This window comes from Sorex araneus, chromosome 2 (assembly GCF_027595985.1).
Source record: "Sorex araneus isolate mSorAra2 chromosome 2, mSorAra2.pri, whole genome shotgun sequence".
Taxonomy (NCBI): domain Eukaryota; kingdom Metazoa; phylum Chordata; class Mammalia; order Eulipotyphla; family Soricidae; genus Sorex; species Sorex araneus.
The window spans coordinates 195,334,415-195,351,708 of NC_073303.1; the positions used below are offsets into that span (position 1 = coordinate 195,334,415).

General features: G+C 49.4%; 1 protein-coding gene across 14 annotated transcripts in view; it reads right to left on the reverse strand.

The window, feature by feature from the left end:
• The window catches only part of TIAM1 (TIAM Rac1 associated GEF 1), a 442,353-nt gene that overhangs the window by 120,342 nt on the left and 304,717 nt on the right, over window positions 1–17,294 (reverse strand). For all 14 annotated transcript variants that reach the window (XM_055127804.1, XM_055127797.1, XM_055127802.1 and 11 more), the window contains one exon: window positions 15,677–15,849. In XM_055127804.1, coding sequence (XP_054983779.1) covers window positions 15,677–15,849 — 173 coding nt within the window. The remainder of the gene's footprint in view (window positions 1–15,676; window positions 15,850–17,294) is intronic.

The window sequence follows — 17,294 nt, forward strand, 5'->3', positions numbered from 1 at the left end:
AAAGTCCAGCTGTGTCAGGCTCTTGCCTGGCACGCAGCTGACCTGGGGACCACCCCTGGCACCACAGAGAGCCCCTCTGACTCCTGCCAGGAGTGATCCTTGAATGCAGAACCAGGAGAAAGCCCTGAGCAGAGCTGCGTGAGGCCCAAAACAACAACCTTAGTAGTTAATCAATTAACAAAATGAGGGGGGGCGGCGGGATGGAGCACAATAGGAGAGCACAGACTTGGCAAGAAGGCAGCCTGGGGCTGCCTCCCCGGCCCCCAAATCTAACAAGTACCCAATAAGAACCTGTTTCTATCCTTTTTTTTTTTGCTTTGCTTTTTGGGTCACACTCAGTGACGCTCAGGGGTTACTCCTGGTGGTGCTCGGGGGACCATATGGCATGCCAGGGATTGAACCCGGGTCGGCCGGGTGCAAGGCAAACGCCCTCCCCGCTGTACTATGTACTATTGCTCCAGCCCCTGTTCCTGCCCTTTGGCCTCCCCGGTGTGAAGAGGTGGCATCCTCAGGCAGACTAATGAACGAGACCACCCTCCGCCCCCCAACACTTCTCTTCACCTCCCTCGAACTTGAACTTGAAGTCCAACCCTGCCATGGGTGATGAGCTCCGACACAACGTTGGGGAGTGGAGTGGAGGGCTGCAGGGCTAGGACAGGGGTCAATGTGTGCTTGCCTCATGCATTTCAGTCCCCAGCACCCCACGGCCCCCAAGCTCGGCAGCCTGAGGGCCCTGGGGATGTCTGGCACGGCCGGGCCCGTCTGGCACCACATTCTCAATCCCCCGCACTGATCTGTTTGGTCTGGTTGGCTGAGACATTCTAGGGTGGACTCTGGGACCCCCAAGAACCATCCTGGGAGACCCACTGCCACCTACACGAGAAGGAAGAAACGTGGAGACGAAGGAAGCCGGCCCCGGCCAATGATGCGAAACATTACGGTGAGGAACTGAGATTTCTTTTTTTTTTCAGGGGGGGTCACACCCAGCTATGCACAGGGGTTATTCCTGGCTCTGCACTCAGGAATTATCCCTGGCGGTACTCAGGGGACCATATGGGATGCTGGGAATTGAACCGGGGTCGACTGCGTCCAAGGCAAACGCCCTACCCGCTGTGCTATCGCCCCAGCCCCCAAGGAACTGAGATTTCATTTGGCACAGGGGCCATCCTGAATTGACTTATTGAAAAGAAAGGGAGGTGGGGCTGTGGAGGTCAGCGGTGGGGGGGGGGACACTGAGGAAGGACTGGCTAACACACACGGAGCGGACAGCGGTGATGACTGGGCCTAATGAAGGTACCTCGAGGCCAAAGCGGTAACACAGCCGATAAAGCGCTTGCCCTGCACATGGCCAGTCCGAGTTCGAGCCCCTGCATCCCCAGTGATCCCCTGGGCCTGCCACACGTGATCCCTGAACACTGAGCCAGATGTATGCCCTGAGCACCACGGGGGAGGGCCCAAGCCAAAACAAACAAATGAGAGTGCCGCTGTCTGAACTGGGGTTCAGGCACTTGCTTGCAGGTGGCCAACTGGCCCCAGATGCCTGCCAAGAGTGATCCCTGAGCACAGAAGCAGGAGTAAGCCCTGAGCACCGCTGGGTGAGACCCCAAACAACAATAACAAAAAAGATAACTGGGGCCAAAATGATAGCACAACAGAAAGGCGTTTGCCTTGCATGCGGCCGTCCCAGGTTTGACCTCCAGCATCCCATAGGGTCCCCGAAGCACCCCCAGGAGTAATTCCTGAGTGCAGAGCCAGGAGTAACCCCTAAGCATCACCAAGTGTGACTGCCCACTCAAGAGAAGCCAAAAAAAAAAAAAGTGCCTGAAATTCTGATTGGTTAAACAACAGGCAAGTAAAAAAAAAAAAAAGATCAAAACCCCAGAAAGCCTGACCATTGCTTTAGGAAAAACCGAGCCACCAGCCTGTTTTACACATTCAGTGTGCCTGCAGCCTCAACGCATTTCAAACCTGTCAGCGATCGAGGAGGGCCGCAGGAGGGACTTTCTGCTCTCGCTGCCCTGTCTAAATAAAACAGCGGGCTCAGCCGCGCGCTGCCAGTAAGGCTGATGCATTTGTAAGTCTCACGGCTCCCTAAAGGAGCCTTTTGACAGTCTGTCCCTTGGCAGCGGCAAACATGGGGCTCGGCGTGCTTGCGGTGCTCTGTCCAGGGGGCCGTGAGGGAGATGAAGAAACCGAGAAGGTCTCTTCTCAGGGGGGTGAGGGGAAGGGGGCGCACAGAGCGAACCCTGGTGGCTGTCGCCCACGGGTTCAGGAGAGAGAGCTCTGCACAAGGTCCGTGGTGGTTTGCAGGTCCAGCCCGGAGCTGATGACGGCAGACCCCCAAAATCCTTCAACAGCTGGTTGTTCTGATATTGATTTTGTCGATGAAGGAAGGAGGGGGCGCAGGTGGGGGCGGGGGATGGCAGTCTGGGGGTCCAGCTCGGTGGTGATGGTGGTGATGGTGGTGGTGGTAGGGAGACCAGTGCTTTGGGACCATGTGGAGACCAGGAGGTGAGAGGTGCAGGGGTTCAAACCTGGGGCCGCTAACTTGGTATGATATACGTCAGTCTGTCCTCTTGAGGACTTGTTTCCTGACAGGTGGGGCTGCACTTGCCTTGCATGTGGCCGACCCCCGCTGGATTCCCGGCACCAGATACGGTTCCCCCAAGCCCCGTGAGCGATGGCTCCTGAACAGAGCCAGAAACAGCCCTTGAGCAAGGCTGGTGTAGCCTGTGCAGCCCTCCAAATCCAAGGCTTAAATTTAATTAAACAGACACGCAAGGAAATAATCTTTGAAGGCAGCTAGCCTTGAACCAATCGAGGTTCACTTAGGACACGGCACGGATCACAGGTTCCCGTCTCAGGAATGGGGGTCCACGAGGTGGAGGAGACATCCCCAGAGACTGTGTCGGTTTCTTCATCGGCCTCACGGGCCCCCTGGACAGAGCACTGTGGCAGACAGGTAAAGGGGGTGAATTTGGACCTTCTTCCTGGGCCTTGTGGGGAAGCTATAAATACTGTATGAAGTTCAGTCAGGGTTGAATAAGCAAAGTTCTTGGCAGCCCAGGAATATAATCAACCCGAGATGCATTTTGCATGAGTCCCCCTGAGCGCAGAGCCACGATGAAGCTCATTGGGGCTTCGTGATGGATTTAAGTAGACGGAGCTTTCATTACCCAGCTGAACCAGGAGACGCGGTGATTCCGGATAATCAATGGTTCACAGAAGTGGCAGCAAAAAGCGAAATGCTGTCTTTTTCTTTTTCTCTTTTTGTTAGTGATGGTGGTACTGGGCGAGGAAGGGGGAGACACCAGCTCCATATCTGGCAGGGCTGGATAAGGGTGAGGTCACTGGCATCAAGTGCCAAGGCTCAAACCCAGGGTCTCAGACATGCAAGGTGTGTGCTCGACTACTTGATCCACATCCAGCTCCAGATAATTCATTTTATTTTTTATTTTTTTTAATTTACTTTTTTGTCTTTTGGGGGGTTACACCTGGGGATGTTCATCAGGGGTTACGCCTGGCTCTGCACTCAGGGAATTACTCCCGATGGTGCTCGGGGGACCATAGGGGATGCCGGGGATCGAATCGGGTTGGCCGAGTGCATGGCAAAGGCCCTACCCGCTGTCATCACGGAGGTGCGCTGAGGCCTCCGGGGCAGGATCCAGCAATGCTGAGCGGTGCTGGGAGGACCATGCGGAGGTGGGGATGAATCCAGGTCAGGCGCGTGCGTGCATGCTACACTAAGTCTCTAGCTCCAGACTCACGTGACTTTAAAAATCAAGTACATCAGCATGCATCCTGCACGATTCAGCGGACACAGAACAAGGCATAAACGACTCACAAAATCTAGCTCAGCCTCTGACATCTTCCAGAGTGCTTCCAGTGGCCAGGGCCACAGCAGAGAACACCCACTCTGGGTGCCATCAAGGACACCCTCAGGAATTGGAGCAACAGCACAGCGGGGAGGGCGTTTGCCTTGCATGAAGCCAACCTGGGTCCGATCCCTGACATCCCATAGGTTCCCCCGACTGAGTGCAGAGCAGGAGGAACCCCTGAGCATCACCGGGTGTGATCCAAAAAGCCAAAAAATAAATAGCACTGTAGCACTGTCATCCCATTGTTCATCAATTTGCTCAAGTGGGCACCATGAACGTCTCCATTGTGAGACTTGTTGTTACTGTTTTTGGCATATTGAATATGCCACGGGGAGCTTGCCAGGCTCTCCGAGAGGGACGGAGGAATTGAACCCGGGTCGGCCGCGTGCAAGGCAAACACCCTATCCACTGTGCTATCGCTCCAAAAAAAAAAAAAAATCATAGTAGGTCTCCTGTGACCTGCCCAGAAGAGGTATGTGCTCCTGACTTCAAACATCCTAATCATCTTCTTCTACTCTGTCAAACTGAGGTGCTTCGTACTTTCACCTTTAACGATGCGTTCATTTGGGTGAGGCACAGAAGAGACCATGTTTGTTTGCTAGGAAAGAAAACTGGGGCCAGGTAGCCAGAATGTAACACTGCTGTTTTTTCAAACGATTTCAAAGTCACGCTGTTGGGGGAGGGATTTCAAAGATGGTCCGTCCGTTATTCGTGTCCGTGAGACTCTGCTTAATTGATAGTTGTGGCTCCCTTGCTAGGTGTCAGACTCAGCACAGGTGATACACAAATCAACCAAAGCAAATGCCATCCCAGTATACTGTGGGGTATTCTTATTCGTATCCAATAACAACCACACTGGTCATCTTCGTTTCAAACAAAGCCTTCAAACTAAGGAACTGAACTTAGATGTGGGAAACCATATACAATTACTTTATTTTATTATTATTATTATTATTATTATTATTTTGGTTTTTGGGTCACACCCGGCAATGCACAGGGTTTACTCCTGGCTCATGCACTCAGGAATTACTCCTGGCGGTGCTCAGGGGACCATATGGGACGTTGGGATTCGAACCCGGGTCGGCCGCGTGCAAGGCAAACGCCCTACCTGCTGTGCTATTGCTCTAGCCCCCGAAACCATATATAATTACAACATAAAGGATGTGAGGACAAGTGTGTGAGCAAAATGGCAGCATCATAAACAAGAGTCTTGTGGCTGAAAGATAGGAAAAATATAAATAAAAAATAAAAATAAACAACTGAATTTTTTTTTAAAGACACCCTCAGTCCCTGCATGGCAGGGGTCCCACACTTTGAAAAGATGCCTGGGGTACCCAGGAAAGGCGGGTCTGCGAAGAACACTTCCCAGAGCCTTCTGCCCCCCATCTGAGGATGAGTTTGCACACGTGAGTTTAGGTGAGTGAGTTGTCACTGTGAGTCAAGCTGGTATTTCACTCGCCAGATCCGTGAGACTGGGCGAGTGGCATGGTGTCGGCAAGCAAGTTCCTCTCAAAGAAAAATTTTCTTTGGTTGGTTTTGCTCCTCAGCTGATTGTTTATTTTACCTGCAGCACCGGCCTTAATCCTGCCCCGCTACCCTGCCAGAACCAAGGAAACCATTTCCGCCCGGGGCTGCCGGAAGCAGGGGGTGACAGAGGGAGACCGGAACGCTGGGCTGGGCTGGACACTAAATCTAATGCCGACACCCACCATGAGGAACGGAACGAGCCTTCCAGGGGCTCATGACCCCATCTGAAATGCAGGGGGCGACCCACCCCAGGGAAAGCAAGAAGTAAAGAACCCAGGACGATTCCCACCAACACATGAGAAAAAAAACAGAGCCAACCCGTCACAGATACCATTTCAAGGAGGTTCCTGCAAGGAGTTAAAAGCGGGGGCTCTACTGGGATTCTTGGTGGCGGAATATGAGCACTGGTGAAGGGATGGGTATTCGAGCATTGTATAACTGAGATTTAAACCTGAAAACTTTGTAACTTTGTAACTTTCCACAATAAAAAATTAAAAAAAAAATGTTTTTAAAAATTTAAAAAAAAAAAAAAAGCGGGGGCTCAGCTATCAAGACAGAATGGAGAGAGGAGCCCGCCGGGGTAAGAGCCGGTGCCGAGTGCGTGGCAGGCCAGGATGACTCAACAGGGAGCTCTGTGGCTTCTGCTATAAATGAAGGAATTGACCCTCGAGGCCTGCAGGATGAAATGAAAGCAGCTGGGACCCAACCGCAGACCACACCCTAGGGTGGGCCCTCCTGGCGCTGGCAGGGTGTGGGTTCCAGAGCAGGAGTGCAGAGAGGAACTAGATCAGGGCGGGGAGGACGGGGAGGACCTGGCGACGGGAGGGAGGGAAGCCTGCGTGGAGGGGACAAAGAGTCTGCAAGAGACAAGAAGCCCTGAACATTGGGAAGAACCTTCTAGAACATGGCGCCGAGGAGGCTGGGAGCTTCCCAGGGATGGACGGGAAGCCGGCTGGCTGGGAGGCAGGTCGACCTGCTCTCCCGGGCTGCTCAGAGAGGACTGAGGCCTGGACTTCAGTCCACCAAGATGCCAGGTTGCCTCTCAAGTCTTCTCTGCCTCTCCGCGCGGATGAGGTCTCCCTGTACAAAGATGATTCCAGAGGTGTCCCTTCCCTGGCTTGTCTCTGTCAACAGCAGGGCCAGGCCTTTGCGAGCCTGACCCACACGGTCTCCGGTGGCACTTCAACAAGAGATGAGCAACGCAGGGTCATTCTTGGGCTTCCCCTTCCCCCCCGGGTCACACTGGGCTCCCAGGGAGAAACACGGTAGAGGAGTGTAGAGAGGGGCTGGGGTGAGGCTCAAGGAGCTACACACGTGCTCAGCAGGACCCTCTAAGTAGATCCCTGGTACTCCACGGTCTACAAAGCACTGCCAGATGTGGCCAAGATGTGGCCAAGAAAAAAGGGGGGGAGGGGATGAAAAAAATTACAGGGATGCTGGAGCTTTTTCGAAGTAAAAGAATAATCATATTTTTTGAACATTTGTAAATTGCATGATCTCATCTAATCGATGCAATTGGTATAAACTCTCTCTCCCTCTTCTCTTCCCTCTCCTCTCCTCTTCCCCGTCCTCCCCTCTCTCTCCGTCCCTTTCCCTCCTTGCCTCCTAGGGACAAAACCAGGGCCTCACACATGAAGGCAGGTAGTCTATTACTGAGCCCTATCACTGACCCTAACCAGCCTCTTTTTGTTTGTTTGTTTTCGGGCCACACCTGGGGATGCTCAGGAGTTATTCGTGGCTCGGCACTCATGAATCACTCCCAGTGGGGCTCAGGGACCGTATGGGATTTGGGGGATGGAACCCAAGTCGGCCACATCCAAGGCAAGCCCCCTACCTGCTCAATGATCGCTCCGGCACCACCAGCCCATTTTCAACAGGCATGCGAAGCACTAAGAAGAAAATGTTCTATGCAGAGGAAGTAACCAGTCAGGAATAACACGTTCTACACTTCTTCAGCTCTATAACCTTCCACCCCTCTGTGTTTGGTTCTGTTTTGGAGTCACACGTGGTGTCAGTGAGGGAACTGTTTCCAGGGGGTGCACACGGGGTGCCGGGGATCAAATCCAGTGCTTGCACGTGCAAAGCAAGCACACCAGGCCTTGGCACCATTGTCACCCACCTCTCCTCTCAAGCAACATGCGTTGGCTCGTCAGTAACTCAATTCCCAGAACATCAGAGGAATTAAAACAGAAGTACTAAGAAATGCGATCAGAAAAGTCACTGGGCTTCTTGGAAACACATGTGCTGTTTTCCAAGAACAGACAAATAATGTGCAGCTTGAGGGGAAGGCTCTTTAGGAGGTGGAAAGGACCAGCCTCCTGTACCCGCACACTAACACTTCTTTTCCATAAGCTGCTCGAATATTCAGGACCCTTCCCGCCCACACCTGACACACAAAACCCCCTTTTCTACTTCTGCCGGTAACAGGACTCTCCTTTCCAGGGGCAGGACTCTGAACAGCAGTGTGGAATCGGTAGCACACAGCTCTGAAAACTTCCTGCAAAGAATGGAGCCCTGGGGCTGGAATAACCTACAAATTATTTCCATGATGGTGCTTGATCTCCCTCGCTTTTTAACCTCACCCCTGCACACACAGGTTTCTTTCAAACACAGCCCTCTCAAGCTACAGGCATTACAATAAGCAGAAGGTAGAAAAATGCCCTCCCGAATTCCCCAGCAGCAGTAATTTCCTCTGAAAAGGTTCACTTTGTGCTCTATCCCACGTAAGTAACAGAAAAATGTCCCCCCGAACAAGAGGACACAGAGGTTTTTCATGAATAAGGTCCTATGTTGCCACAAAAGGATTTTATTCCATGTGACCTATTGGGTGGTGACATTCTGCTAGCAATTTGAAGGCCAGGAAGGTCTTTTGAAAACGAAATCACAGGCAAGTGTGAAAGTTTAAAGTAAAAAGGAAGGAAACCCTTGAAACGGATCTGGCTGTCATATGAAATAGAGCGCCACTTTCATTTGGAAATAGTCACCAATGGGCCGCTTAATTCAAAAGATGAGAGGGGACCCTCTTTCTCACTGATTCTTCCTCAAATTCTTCTTAGCATAGGTTGATGGTGCAGTCATAAAGTATACACTGCATCCAAGAAGATTTGGAAAGATGCTTCTGTGAGTTTAGCCCCAGTCCACTTGGCATCTAAGGACTATGCTTTTAGTCTTGGCTTTGCCAAACTGGGTACATGAGCCATCATCACAGGGCAAAACCTGGAAGGCAAGTGGTCTAACCACTGAGCCACATCACTGACTCTTACCAGACCCTTCACCAAACCCAAGTCACTGATTCTCGTAAGAATTAAATGGACACTGTAAAGCACTTTCAAGACAGCAACATCAAAAAGAGCTGGAGGTGGGGGGACAGAACAATAGTACAGAGAGGAAAGTGCTTATCTTGCAAATAGTTGAACTGGGTTCAACCCCCAGCACTATATATGGTCTCCCGAGTCCCGCCGAGTAATCCCTGAGTTCAGAGCCAGGAGTAAGCCCTGAGCACCAGTGGGTGTGATCCAAAAATTAAAGGCAGAAAATAAAGGGTGGGAATTGAGGGAGAGAAAGAGAGAAAGAAAGGCTCATTAAAGACAGCTAGATAATAATAACCAGAATCTGGAAACAACCCGAGTGCCTGAGAACAGACGACTGGATAAAGAAACTATGGCATATCTATATGATGGAATACCGTGCAGTTGCTAGGAAAACTGAAGTCATGAAATTTGCTTATAAATGGATGGACACGGACAGTATGATGGTGAGTGAAATAAGTCAGAAGGAGAGGGACAGGTATACAATGACTGCTTTTATTTCTGGCATATTAAGAAAATATATGTAGTAGAAGATTAATATCCATGGCCAGGGAAAACAAGGGCCAGGAGGACTCGTCAATGGTTGGAATCAACCACAAGTGTGTGTGGGGCTGAGAGTAGGTAAGACAGAGAAGGGACCAGGATGACAATAATAGCTGGGAATGATCACGCTGGTCAAGAACTGAGTGTTAAAAGTAGGTACAAGGGATACACCTGACAACTTTTCAGTATCTGTGTTACAAACCACAATGCCCAAAAGGAGGGGGAGGGGGCTGGGGGGTGAAGGGAGGGACACTGGGGACACTGGTGCTGGGAAACACAATGGGAGGTAGATGAGTGTTGGACACTGTATGACTGGAACCTAATCACAAACAGCTTTGTAAGGGTCTATCTCAGTGATTCAATAAGAAAAAAAAAACACTTAAAAGAAAATAAAGACAGCTAGCTGTTCTCTCAATATTGTTATTCTAAGAGCACCGAGGCATTTTCTCATTTGCAAGATTTCCGATTCAATAACGAAAGCGATGTCAGCTGCTGAAAAAACGTTGCTAAGACACACAGGATATTTTCCTGACTCAGAAAGCCGCTTCTTCCAAATTGGACACTCATGAGAGTGCCACTCATCAGAACGGGCTCGAGAAACACGACTCCACTCAAAGTTTGCAGCCGCGTCACAGGGTGAGCGACCGAGCACAAGGGTTAAGAGTCTTGCACGCACCAACACTCACTCGGGTTTAGTCTCCAGCACCCAAGCCCTGAGCGCCACTTCAAGAGTGACCCCTGTGGCAAGGATGGCCAGGAAATGCTGTGGGATCTTAATGAGGGAAAGCCCTGTACACACGCATGGGGTGACGGGGGTGGGGTGGGGGGGTGATGTCATCAACGCACTGTGTCTCAGCCCCAACTCCTGCCGACTCTGTGCCACCACCGGCCCCAGCATCAAGATTTGGGACCTAGGGCCGGAGTGATAGTACAGTGGGTAGGGCATGCTTGCATGTGGCCGACCCAGGTTCGATTCCCAGCATCCCATATGGTCCCCTGAGCACCACCAGGAGTAATTCCTAAGCGCAGAGCCGGGAATAACCTTGAGCATCGCTGGGTATGACCCAAAAAGAAAAAAAAAGAGATTTGGGATCTAAGGATTGTCGTGGATGAGGTGCAAGAAGGTGCAGGAAGTGCCCAGTACCACAGCAAGACTCAGCATCCCCAGTGTGCGTTCCTGGCCTGGTCTGCCCGTGGCCAGACACTGTTTGCTGGCTACACTTGACAACCTAGTATGACTGTGGCAGGTTGTCACTGGTACCCGCTATACCTCAGAACAGAGATTTAGAAATAAAGCCCCAATTTATCTGGGGGGGAGGTGGGAATAAAAGAATGACCCCTGAGCACTGCCAGATGTGGCCACCCACACCAAAAGCAAAACAAAGTTGCAAAATTGCAGACAGTCTTCCCGATGTAAGGCAAATCTGAATCCAGGAGGATGGGGGGAAAATTAGAATAATAGTTTTTTTGGGGGGGCTGTTATTTTTGTGGTCTCTTTACAGTAAATCCGGCAATCTATAGTAATCTGATATACTACAGTGTGAGAGACAAGCCTTTGTAAAACCATGAATCCAAATAAATGACTATTTACCCAAAAAAAAAGTTGCAAAATTTTTTGCCAAGGACACTGTTAAGGGGGTAAAACACCTGGTCAAAGAGTGGAAATATTTGCCACTCATCGTGTTAACAAAAAGTTGATTTAAAAAAAAAAAGAATATTGAAACAACTGCCACACACATTTAGAAAGAGAATGACCCTTGAGCACAGAGCCAGGAGTAAGCTCTGAGCACTGCCAAGAGTGCCTTCCCCACCACATGCCCTAGCCGTGAGATACTGGGAAACGGGCAAATCAGGAGCTTCTCCTGGTCCTGGGAATCGAGACAGTCCGTCAAGCTACACATCTGCCCAGAAGACCCACGGGAGGCTCTGAAGTCCCCTGAGAAGGCTGGGCAGCAAACCAGCCGCCTGCCCATTCGGCACGCACGCAGAACCCTCAGAGAGGCTGGGACGCACACCGCTGGCTTCCAGGCACTGAAGTAAGTATCACAGCTGACCACAAGGCCAAAGGACCAGAGACGTCTTCAGTCGCACGTGACAAAACAAAATGGTCTTACAGAAAGGCTGGCACGCCTACGGACAGCAATAGTCCCACGAGGAGAGCGCTAGGATGGATGCTAAATGACCATATGACATCATCTATTTTGAATATAATCAAAGCAATACAGGGGATCGGGTCTAAAGATGCCTAACGATGCCTGAGTGGAACAGTTGAAAAAAGGGAAAAAAAAAAAAACAGTAATAATTTTTAAAAGAATTGAGGGCCAGGGGCTGGAGCAATAGCACAGCGGGTAGGGCGTTTGCCTTGCACACAGCTGACCGGGTTCTAATCCCAGCATCCCATATGGTCCCCTGAGCACCGCCAGGGGTAATTCCTGAGTGAAGAGCCAGGAGTAACCCCTGTGCATCGCCAGGTGTGACCCAAAAACCAAAAAAAAATTAAAAAATAAAAAAAAAGAATTGAGGGCCAGAGAAAGAGCACAGGGCTTAAAGTGCTTGCCTTTGCATCCCAAAGGCCCTGGGTTCAATCCCTGGCACCACAGTGGGCCCCCAAGCCTCTCCAGGACAATTCTTGCCTTACAAACTAAATATAAATCCTGGAGTTACCCGGTGAAATCAATGATGCCAAATTCCACAGAGGAAATGTAGAAACAAAACACAGTGAACCTGAAGTAGACCAACGAAGATTATCCAGTCAAAAGAAGCAGCAACAGTAAACAAACAAACAAGAAAGATTTGAAGAAATAAACACAGAATCACAGATCCGAAGGACACCAACAAGAAGAGAAAATTAAATAGAACAGAGTCCAAAAGGAGAAGGCGAGTGGGCAAAAGCACTAGCAGAAACGAGTGAGATTTATACACACGCATCTATAGTAAGCTCAATGAATTCCAACTAGAATAAATAAATGTAATCAATATCTAAACAGATCACAATCATACTGTCTAAGGTCCAAAACAAAAGCCCCAGAGCAACAAGAGAGAACCAACTTATCTCTATAAATTGTCTTCAAGCTTAAGAACTGAGGTCTCATCAGAAACCACGGACATTTTCAAAACGCTGAAATAAAACCATCAATTGAGAATTCTATACACAGCAGAACTTTTCTTCAAAAAGGAGAAGCTAAAAGGGGTCAGAGTTGGAGTTCAATAGGTAAGGTACTTGGCTTGCACACAGCCAGCCTGGGTCCTAGGTACCCTTTATGGTCTTCTGTGCCTGCCAGGCGTGATTTCTGAGTTCAGAGCCAAAAACAAAGGGGAAAGAAAAAGAGGAAGAAGAAACTAAAATAAGAATAATTCCTGATAGACCAAACGGTCCTCACTTGGAAGACAAAACTCATATTCACTCTATTCAACCTATAAGCTGGAAGTAGATACTGGTGAGACTTATGGTACAAGGGATTAAAAACCTTCCGGTGCTTATTCTGGGGGTAACAGTTCACTGAGAACATTTCTGGGTGGAATACTGTCTTTTATATAGGTTTTATATCATAGAGGGTTTTTTGTTGTTGTTGTTGTTTGCTTTGCTTTTGGGCCAGATCTGGTGATGCTCAAGGGTTACTCCTGGCTCGGCACTCAGGAATTACTCCTGGCAGTGCTCCGAGAACCATATGAGATACCAGGGTTAGAACCCAAGTGGGCCACATGCAAGACAAATGCCCTACTCGCTGTAATATCACTCTGGTCCCATGGGTATTTTTAAAAACAGGTTATTTTTGTCTGTTGACAAACGAAATTAGTATGTTGTGTTTCTTACATTACTTGCCCGAACAGAAATAACATGAGAAGACAATCTCAGAAATCTGGGGACATAAACTACAGGTCTCTTTCACACCTTTGTCTCTTCCCAACACTCTGCGCAGATGGAATGTTCTCACACGTGAGAATTCACCTAATTCATGCCTATTCTCTTTGCAATCACTGTCACTGTCATCCCCTTGCTCATCGATCTGCTCAAGCGGGCACCAGTAACGTCTCTCATTGTGAGACTTATTGTTACTGTCTTTGGCATACCCAATATGCCACGAGTAGCTTACCAGGCTCTGCCATGCGGGCTCCATACTCTCAGTAGCTTGCTGTGCTCTCCGAGAGGGGCGGAGGAATCAAACACGGCTCAGCCTCGTGAAAGGCGAACGCCCTACCGCTGTGCTATCGATCCAGCCCCTCTTTGCAATACCCACTGTCAACTTTACTACATAACAAATATGTATCTCCAAAGTCTGTCTCCCATTTTATTTCTATGTGAAACACTTCCTTCTTCTTTCCTCTTTTTCTTTTTGAGTCACCCCTGGTGATGCTCGGGAGTTACTCTTGGCTCTGTGCTCAGAAATACTGGAATTATTCCTGGCGGTGCTCAGAGGACATAAAGGATGCTGGGGATCGAATCCGGTTCCCCATGTGCACTGTACTGTAGCCCGGACCCCTATGTGAACCACTTTTAAGGGTAGGAAAGAAGGTAAAATCATCATCAGGGGTGATCTCTGCATGCAGAGACAGGAGTAAGCCAAGAACACTGCCAGATGTGGCTCAGAAGTAAAACAAACTAATGAAATCATTTTGGTATTCTCAATACCACGGTGCACAGCACAGAAGCATGTTCTAGCGGGAGCTGGAGATGAAGGTTTAAGGGATTCCTGCATCCTTGGAATGAAGGAAGGAATGCTCCTGTGTTACAGCACTAGACGTTTTGGTAGAATCTATGGTAACTGCCCCGGTTCAAGGCATTCCATACAAAAGCAAATGTTAATCCTGAAATGATTAGTTAGTATTTCTTCAAACTCACTTAAATGTCAAGAACATTACAGAGAAAGTTTGGGGAAGATGAGGAACAGAAACTATTTGGGTACAGCTAGTTAGTTATTTTGGGGATGTCACTATTTTACCTTATGAGTAATATTAGAAGAGAACATATTATGATAAAAACTTTTTCTGACAGCTCAACCCATGCCTATATTAAGGAATTCACGATCCCATTTCTAAAGCGCTACAAAAAAGGTCTCAAGAACACACTCAAGAATTCTTCAACACATCGCAAGACAAGGCAAGTTTCTCAAAATTCAACTTAACACTTCCCCGCGGTTTTTTTCTGGAACCCCAATGGGTGAGTTTAATCCTGCCTGGATAAAACATCTTGGAGATGTTTATTTTGTCAATCACAATGTTTGCATCTCTAACAGGCAAAAGAAAGAAAGAGAGAGAGAGAAAAAAAACCACTGTTGAATATTAACCCTAAGTGTTTCAGGCTTCATCAGTGAATTGCCCCTTTTCCTCCTTCCAGCCAGGTTTACAGTGCTCTTTCGAGCATCCCTGAGTTTATCTCTAACCTTTTCTTTGTTTCACACCTCACTGTCACAGTTCCTCAAGTCAGTCTTGGTTACTACTCTCTGGTAATTCTGGATTTTGTATTTGTAGTGAATTACTTGTTCTTCTATTTCCCCTATAACCTTTCCATATTTTACTACAGAGCAATACTCTTTGCTTAAACACAGAAAGACCTTAATGCTCTGCTCCTAATATTTGGTAGTTGATTGTCTCTGAAATATATTATCTACTCCTGGGCATCAGTCATCATTACTTGACTCAGGTTTAGGTTGCTGTAGTTCCTAACATCCAAAAAGGGAGGTCCCGCCGTGGAACTGGGAAGGACCCGGGGAGAGTGGCAAAGCTATCCCAGCATCAAAATGGGGCATTCTAGAAAGCATAAATGCATGGTCTTGATGCAAGTTGTTATGACTTAAGAGACAGGACCCTCATGGAGAAGGACTGGCTGAACTGACCTGAGGACTTAGTCAGGGATTTATGGTAAAAGCCACACTTGCTCTCAGAGTCCAGAGAACTAAGTTTTCAGATCTTTATCTCTTACTGTGTTTATCCAAACGACTGCAAGTATTGGTAAGAAGCAGAATTAATTGTTTGACTAATTGTTTGATATCTATGACTACAGGGAAGGAGAAAAGCAATATAGATATCCCTGAGAGACAGAGCGTCTCCATGATCTTATCTCCCCCAGAGAACTGCCTCTGCCGAAATGTTTTACCTCTGTAAATCACGCGGACATGCAGTCCTACATTTCTGACTCCTTCAGATGCTCTAGAAGTATGCTCACAGCTCTACAGTAAACGGGTCACTTTCACCATCAGGCTGTGGTCCTGTCTCTCTGTCTCTATCTCTGTCTCTGTCTCTCTCTCTGCTGGGAAGGATGGGAGGCGGCTCTCGGCCACCACCTGCCTCGTCGCAGCACCCCCCGCCTGCCGCTTAGTGAACTCACCAAAAAGACCACCAGTGAAAGAGAATCATCAAAGGCAAGCTCCCCGGAGGAGAGCTTCGAGAGGCTTCGAGAGGCTCGGCCGCGCGTCAACAAACCTGGAAGAGGAAGGCGTCGCCCAGGGAGTTGCTGAGGCAGAAGACGAAGTCCTTCTTGGGGTGCTCGGGCACGGCCTGCACGATGCTGTTCTCCACCCAGACAGCGTGCTTGGGGATGCTGTTGTGGTCAATTCCAGACCGGCCGTCGCCCTCGTAGAAGAAGAGCGTGCATCCTGTCGAGACAGAACAGGGGTGCGTGTGGGTGTCTGGTGCTCGGCAGCATAGCGCCTGCCAGGGAGGCCACTGGATGTCATCACCCAAATTGTAGAACTGGAAAAACCAAGTGTGCAAAGCCCACTGAGAGTCAAAGGTCCTGGGGCCACGCTGGGACCAAAGTTGTGCGTATGTGGATGAGCAGTAAAACAGAAACAGAAACAAAACAAGAGGAGCTAAATTTCTTCTTCTTTTAGGACCACTCCCTCAGTGCTCAGGGGACCATGAGATGCTGGGGATTAAACTCAGGGCCTCCACACGCAAAGCACATATTCTGACCCCTTGAGCTACCTAGCCTGGCCAAGAAGTTAAAAAAAAAACTTTGACCGAAGGCATTCAGGATAGAGATGGGACGAGTATGACAATAATAGTTGGAAAGGCTCACTCTGGGTAAGAACTGGGTGTTGAGAGCAGGTAAAGGGACACACCTGATAACCTTGCAGTGCCTATATTGCAAACCATAATGCACAAAAGGGGAGAGAGAGAGAGAGAGAGAGAGAGACAGAGACAGAGACAGAGACAGAGACAGAGACAGAGAGACAGAAAGAGACAGAGAGAGAGAGAGAGAAGTGCCTGCCACAGAGGCAGGTGGGGGAAAGGGAACGAATGGTGTTTGCAGTACACTGGTGAAGGGACGGGTGTTGGAACATTATAGAACTGAAAACCAATCCTGAACAATATTATAACTCTGTATCTCACTGTGATTCAATAAAAAAAAATTTTTTTTTAAAAAGCAGTAAGCCCCACCCCAGAACCCCGAACAAAGCCAGGGAGACACTGGGGGGGGGGCCTTGGAGAAGACAGCACCGGGGGGCCCTGAAAGGGTCTCACAGACAAGGGCACTCCAGACCCCTGGAGACCCGCTCTCTGCCTTCCTGAGTCTCAGTCTGAGGATATGGCCCAAGTCAAGGCCCACCCAAGTCTTATTCTGGGCCGTTTACCCCAAATCCATCATCCGCTCGATCCGAGAAGCTAGCTGACCCTGCAGGTGCGAGTGTTATGCTCTGAGCTGAAGGATGCCTCCCCTCTCCCACACCCCCAGTGCCTTGGCCGGCTCCCAGCCTGGAACGTCACGGAGTGAGGGGTCCTAAGGGAGGCCATTCAGGTGAAGAGGGTAACTGGAGGGGGTTCTTGTCTCATATGTCAGCTTTCCTTTGGAGAAGGGGGACTTTGCATCGAGGGACAGAGTGAGAAGAGAAGCTGTGGGAAGGAGACCACAGCCAGCCACAAGCCCAGGAGAAAGAACTCAGTGAAGACCAAATCTGTGGGGCTGGAGTGACAGCACAGCGGGAAGGGCGTCTGCCTTGCACGCGGCCAACCCGGCTTCGATCCCCGGCATCCCATATGGTCCCCTGAGCACCGCCAGGAGTAATTCCTGAGTGCAGAGCCAGGAGGAACCCCTGTG